This window comes from Bidens hawaiensis, unplaced genomic scaffold (assembly GCF_021521415.1).
Source record: "Bidens hawaiensis isolate Kalapana, Puna unplaced genomic scaffold, B.hawaiensis_p1.1 tig00030520_1, whole genome shotgun sequence".
Taxonomy (NCBI): Eukaryota; Viridiplantae; Streptophyta; class Magnoliopsida; order Asterales; family Asteraceae; genus Bidens; species Bidens hawaiensis.
In genome coordinates, this window is record NW_027495089.1 from 136,796 (window position 1) to 143,560 (window position 6,765).

General features: G+C 34.7%; 1 protein-coding gene across 3 annotated transcripts; it reads right to left on the reverse strand.

Moving 5' to 3' along the window:
- Positions 1–1,136: 1,136 nt before the first annotated feature.
- On the reverse strand, positions 1,137–6,332 carry LOC143580541 (homeobox protein knotted-1-like 2). 3 transcript variants are annotated; one of them, XM_077063536.1, is made up of 7 exons: positions 5,578–6,332; positions 4,018–4,305; positions 3,299–3,419; positions 3,010–3,203; positions 2,784–2,915; positions 1,565–1,701; positions 1,137–1,470 (listed from the first exon to the last, which is right to left on the reverse strand). In XM_077063536.1, the coding sequence occupies exons 1-7, from the start codon at positions 6,118–6,120 to the stop codon at positions 1,467–1,469; spliced, it is 1,419 nt and encodes a 472-aa protein (XP_076919651.1). In that variant the 5' UTR covers positions 6,121–6,332; the 3' UTR covers positions 1,137–1,466. The 3 variants fall into 3 exon arrangements, with proteins under 3 accessions (XP_076919651.1, XP_076919649.1, XP_076919648.1); XM_077063534.1 differs by having other exon boundaries at positions 1,137–1,478; XM_077063533.1 differs by having other exon boundaries at positions 1,137–1,481.
- Between the last annotated feature and the right edge of the window lie 433 nt (positions 6,333–6,765).

Sequence of the window (6,765 nt, forward strand, 5' to 3'; positions counted from 1 at the left end):
CCAAGAACATAATAACAAAGAAAACGTTGCTTCTATTTTTATTTTTATTTATCGAGGCTGCTAATTATATGATAACTTTTCCTTCCCAAGTTTACATTCTTTTGATGCCCAATATCTAAAGATGAACCACTTGACTTAGCCTCGGTTAGGAATTGTATTGATACCAGACTTTGGATTGATTATCGGGTACATGACATGCCATTATGCGATATATTCCCCAGATTATTCTCAGTTGTAAAGAAAATACCAAGAAAGTAATTCAAAGCATATTTCTCCCCACATTATGGCTGATATGGAAGGCGCAAAATAACAATATCTTAAGAGTAGTTAATCGGCAATCACATCAAAGGTAATAGAAGAGATCAACGATTTTAGTGTATTTGGTTGGGAGAAAAAATAGGGCAAACTCCTATTGTAATATTTCTATTTATTCTGCTGACATCTATTTGCTGAAAAGACAGTTTCAATTTTGTTTTTTCTTCCTCGTTGCTATTACAATATTTCTTATTGCAAGTTTATACAAAAGGTACAGCTTACAGTTTGATACGTTATGAGATGCACATTTACATGTTTATAAGTTACAAATTTCTTTTATCAGTTACTCGCACACTGAACGCACACTGAACGTTATGCTTAAATGCCCGTCTGGCCTTTTGTTTTCTTGCATGTTGGGTTAGTCAGGACTATTATAGAGCATATAGAGGAGTGATCAAAAGTTGGGGAAAATAACTTATGCACCAATAAATGTCAATTAAAAAGTTGTAATTTATGTCAAAAAAAGAAAAGCTGAATTTAGTGCTGATAGACAAAATTGTTTAAAATATATCTTTCAAGTTCTTCTCTTTTCACTGGATTACCGATGGACGACCATGAATTGCACCCACCCTATCCACTCTCCAGAGACGGAACACGCCCACATCTGGTGCACTTTTGACTCTCAAGAGTCAAGTACACAGATATATGTTCTCTAGAGTTGGCAATATAGACCGCGACTACACTTATGGCAGTACACATTAATGGAGTGAATTAGAAAAGTTTAGTTCCTTAACATATAAAGCACAGGCCCAAGGTTCTAAAGCAACATATTAACATGGTAACATTTACGCATTTAAATCCAAATCACCATATCCAAAACTAAAAGTAGAATGAAAAAGATACAAAACTACTGTACCCATGTACACTATTGCACATACAGCACGCATGCATATTTTCTTATTCTGTGTCCCCAATAACCATAAACCCGTATCGTATTAATTAACAAAACTGAAAGATACACCATGACATACGCAACGGGTATCCTAGGTTCAGATTTGGCCTATATAGATGACTTTCGAGAGTCTTAACTTCTTAACGTATACCTGTCCCATTTTCATCTTGTCGCCCCGTTCCCCTTTTCTTGTAACCTCCCATAAGATCTTTGTTCCGTTTGTAATTTCTTGATTCAGATGTTATGGTCACTGCTTTTGTCACCTGCATTGCTTCTTTTTGTAATTAGGGTTGGCAGGTAATTCGTGAATCGTTACATTATGATAAAAACATGCTATAACTCTAGAAAATGTAATACCTTTTGCGTTTCGTTTTCAAGACGGTAGAAGAAGATGGATTGCTGTGCCAATTTCGTTTCCGTTGATTAATAAACCAGTTGTTTATCTGCTTTAACTGCAGGCCTGTTTCTTGTACTAATCTTGCCTTATCTTCTTCCTATGAATCAAAGTAACTCAGTAACTTTTTAGCTTGTCACCCAAGATATGTAAGAAGGGTAGCAAACCATCTTTTAAAAAAGTAAAACATGTAGTTTAATGCTTTCGGAGTTGACCAGTGAGTCTGATGTGCATGTAAAGTTCATAAACGTGTGTACAACTTTTGAATTATTAAGTCAACGCAGGGGTTTCCATTGTGTTGGATTGACGGGTTGGGAGTTAAAACTGTTCAACCCGAACATGACCCATATTATTATGGAAAATTTCCCAAAATTAACATATGAATGGTCAATTGTCGAACAACAAATACTAAATTTTCAATTCCCAAGATAAACAGGTATTCATAGTGCGAAAATGTGTGCGTGGAGATCTTTATGTGATAACATACTCCATGTGGACGCTAGAGACTTGGCATGTGTAAACTTAACGCGGACCGTACAAACCTTAGTGTGGTGGCTGTATATATCTTAGCGCGTCCCACACAAAGAAATCAATGGTCGTTGGCAGGATGCACTAAGATAGTAAAACTTTGTGCATCCTACACAAAGATTTACTAAGATAGTAAAACTTTGTGCATCCTACACAAAGATTTGTACAATCACCACTAAGATCACACGTATCGAGTCTCTATGGTGTCCACGAGGAATGAGTTTTGCACAAAGATCTTCACGTAACCAACATTTTAACGCTAGAGAACATGTTTGCTTTGGGAAATTTGAAAAGTAAACGTTTATTTTGGAAAAACTGACTATTCATATATTTATTTTTGAGAAATTTCCCCATTCTTATTTGTGTCAAAAAAATCAGCCCTAGCCCACACACACTTAAAATCATGTAACCAAACACAACGCATTTAACTCATATATAAATGTGTCAAACAGGTGGCGGATAACAATCAAGTTGTAAGCGTGTTAATCAGGTTAAATAAAGCCAATATTTATGAAAATATAATTTATATTTATAACAAATTTATTTTGGTAATTTGCTTTGTTGTCCGTTTTCATGATAAAAGACTCTTAGATTTGCTCATTACGTAGATTTTGGGTGGCCATATTTAAAAGATGTGGATGAAGTAAAACTCACGGTAGGGTATGGCCATCTGGCATGTGATTGCCACCATGATTTCAAAACCGACGTCGTATCTCCAGGCAGTTTTCCAGCTCTTCTTTTACGCAATATCTCTTCCCTAATGTCCACAATCTTCTCCTTGTAACCCTATTAACAAACACCACAACAAAACCAATAATAAACATTTTAAAATGTTAAAAATAATTAACATGTTAAATATGATTATTAAAAAAAACCCGACCTGTTTCAACTCATGTTTTAGCTCTTGCCTCACCCGCTCCATTAAAGATCTCTCGCTCTCAGTCGGGACAAGAGGCCCGAATCCCATGCTATCATGTCCATCAAAGCTCCCATCAAACATATTCGCATCACTGTCCACTTGATCTTCTTCGTCATCCGACATTGTTGCACCCGTCCCTTCACCAGGCGACACCCCTGACCCCACAACCAACACGTAAAAACCTTAAAACCTCCATCCTTAACACTAGCATTAAACAAATTAAATGAAGATGCATACAAAGTTACAAAACCTGTTAAGCTTTGTAATGACTGCTCGATTTCCCAACATGCCATTACTGCTTCCATCGCGTGTACACGAACGTGTTGTTGCAGTTGTTCTTTGAAAGAACATAGCAACAGAACATAATGAGTCTGCATTAGGACACAAAATAATCAAATAAAAAGGTTTAAACTTTTTGAATAATCATAATAACTTAATCATAATAATATTAATGATAGGGATATACTTGAAACCGAAAAAACCAATCCAAAACCGAAAACACCAATCCGATATAACCGAAATGAAACAAGAACCGTTAGTTTGGCTTCATGTTTAAGTTAAAAAAAGATCAAACTTTCGGTCCGGATTCGGTTTTACGTGTAATTAAAACCGAACCGAGCTTAAAGATTTTCAAGGTTTATTTTGAATTTTATGTAATTTATAAAAATTTAATATATAGTTTAACTTAAATATTTTAACCCATATGTAAAATAATTAAATTAATTATTAGGTAAAAAAAATTTAGACCTACATGCATTATTTTTTGCCAATTTTACTTTTCGGTCCAAAATTTTCAAACTCAAATAACAAAACTAAAACTTAACCAAACTCAATTAAAATAGCGAAACTGCACAGATTTCAAAAACTCAAAAAATTAAATTTCGGTTTTTGCTTTGGTTTTAGCCCAAAACCGATCCAAGAAACAGTGCAAGTCGCTAAATTAATTAAGTCTCAATATTATGTTTATACCATGAACTGATCAAGCTCCTTATCATCACCAATATTACCCTGACCAGCAAGACCAGAATACTTCGTTACCACATTCTGCGACTGTGCCAGCTGCGTGTCAATTCTCGGTAGCTGATCCACGGGAGTCGCAATTCGCAAACACGACACATGAGCTGATAGCAACTGCTCGTAAAGCGGGTGTGATAACACCTCTGCTTTGTACCGAGCATTTTGCCAGTTTACGGCTTCAACGGCTACCTCGGTGTCCGCTAGCTCACCGCCATTATTATTATTATCATTATTGTCCACCTGTAAACATAGTCACAAGAATCATCAAAGTCTAAACCTATGTAGGGCACGTTGCTCGAAGTGTTATTACTATTCAAACGCTAAAACCTATGACTGGTAACAGGTCAAAAACTGTAACAAGATGTAGGTCAAACTGGTTTTATAAGTACCGTAATCTGATTTGCAAATCCCTAGGTTTATTGAGAAATTATTATCGATAATCGCATCGACAGTAAAACAGAGCATTTGCAAAATAATAAAATAAAAAATTATGGTAGGCTACGAAGCTAACGGAATAGACTAGAGTTTCGGAGGCAGTTAAAAAAAATATTAAGAAGGTGTTTTGGTCCTTTGGATTTCCTATTTTATATTCTTATAATCTTTCTCATAAGTTAATAAGTTATAATTTTTGTAACTTATTATCTTCTTACAATAACCACATAATACGACATTTTTTTACTTTCTCAAAAGTTAGTAAGTCATAAATTGCTTATATAAGCAATCCCAAAACACTGATAACAAAAGAAAAAAAAAACTAGACCACCTAATCTCGTTTTACACGATTAAAAAACACACTTTGGGGGTGTTTGGCCTAGCTTTTTATTTTTTAGCTTATGCTTATATTTTAAAGTAGCTTATAGCTTATTTTCTATTATTTGATAAGCTCTTTTAAGTGCTTGAATTAGCTTATATTCTACAAGCTGCTAAACTCACAATAAGTAGTTAAATCTACCATTTTTTAATTTGCTATAGTAACAAGTTGCTTTAATAATTACTAATCCATCATCACTTGAGGGCGAATGTGTAACTTACACCCTTACACAAATAAACTTTTTAAATAAGCAAAAAAAACCATCTTCAAATAAAGTTTTTCAAATTAGCTTATATAACCTAATAAGCATAAGCTTAAAAAGCCAAATCAAACACAAAAAAAAAACTAAAAAAGCTAGGCCAAACAACCAAGATGAAAATTTTGAAAAATAAAAATGAAAATTTTGAACAAAGCGGTCGTTTGAACAATATCAACACTTAGATAGCAAATTTAATAAAAAAAATATCTTGAAAATTATTGGACATAACGGCCGTTTAAACAATATCCGAACAACTATTCTAACCATGGACAGACAACTTTGAAAAGAAAACTATTGATTAGAAAAGCCGTTTACACAATATATGGATAACCGTGACTAGACGGCTGTCAGAAACGGTGTGAGATTAAAAGTCAAAAGGTGTCGGTACATGTAAGAACTAAAACCGTTGAAAATTGATTGAAATATTTTGAGGGTATGTAACCTGGCCACCAGCGACGATGTTTCTTGACTGATTATTCAAATCCGGCGAATCATGTGACGACATGGCAGCCGCAGCGATAATCGAATCACTGGAAACTTGCGAAACGATGTCGTCTCCTCTAACATCACTAACGTTCCTCTGCAACATCGATCTCGATAGCCACTGGTTGTTGTTGTTGTTACTATTAATATTATTATTATTATTATTCCCAGTGTGATGATGATGGTGAGAAGATGTTGTCACACCAGACTCCGAATTATTATTCGTTTGCAAGTTTAGAAAATTATTATTATTATTACTATTACTACTACTGTCATCGGTGGGCCCACCCCCGAACTGGCCCTGCTGCCGGAGGATGGCGCTGTTAAGCCAGTGGTCTTTTCCGGCAGCACGGGAAGAGGGGGAGGGCTGCCCACCGATGGCGAGGTTGTGGTTGTGGTTGTGGTCGGGTAATATTGTACGAAAGACGGAAATGTTGTCGGTATCGGTGAAATGTTGTTGTAGGGCCATCTCTTGTGAGAGATGGTTAGGATGAAACGCCATTGAAGAGAATTGTGGAGTAAAGATTGAATAATATGAAACTGAGTAGGTTTTTATAGGTTAAATGGAGGGTACAATTGCAGGGGTGGATGAAAGAGCAGAAGAAAGTGACATAGTTGGAAATTTTGGAGGGGAATGAAATAAAAGTAACCACAAAAAACTAATTATATTTGTTTTTGAGGTGTCCACTGTTTTTTTTCTTTTATTATTATTAGATAATAGATAATATATTTAGTTATGTTCATATCGAAAATTGATAAAATATCATAATTCTTTCACACCGTGACCATATGAAACATGATTTTGGTTTGGGTAATATACCTTATTTAAACCACTGAATAATTCATAAATGTCGGCAAATTCATCCTAGAAAAAGATGGTGGTAATTTGTGTGGGGATTGAATATAGGCTATATGTAGTGGAAGGACTATATTCGAAAGTGTTTTAATATGTGGCGTCACATTAGCAGAGTGGACGATTTTTATTTTAGGGTGTAGCGGTTTGTAGCTTAATATTGCTATGTCACATCGTCACGTCATTTTTTTTCTTTTTATAATTAAAGTAAACAATAAAACTTAATTAAATTAAATAAACAAATAAAAATACAAAAAAAATTAAAGAACTAAAGAACCAATGTTAAAATAATAA

What these genes read in the sequence shown, in the direction of transcription:
- LOC143580541 (XM_077063533.1), bottom strand. Translation starts at nt 6,120, where the DNA reads ATGGCGTTTCATCCTAACCATCTCTCACAAGAGATGGCCCTACAACAA. An exon ending in ACATCGTCGCTGGTGGCCAG is followed by an intron (nt 4,306 to 5,577) that starts GTTACATACCCT and finishes CTATGTTTACAG; the next exon opens with GTGGACAATAATGATAATAA. An exon ending in TTGAAAACGAAACGCAAAAG is followed by an intron (nt 1,482 to 1,564) that starts GTATTACATTTT and finishes AATTACAAAAAG; the next exon opens with AAGCAATGCAGGTGACAAAA.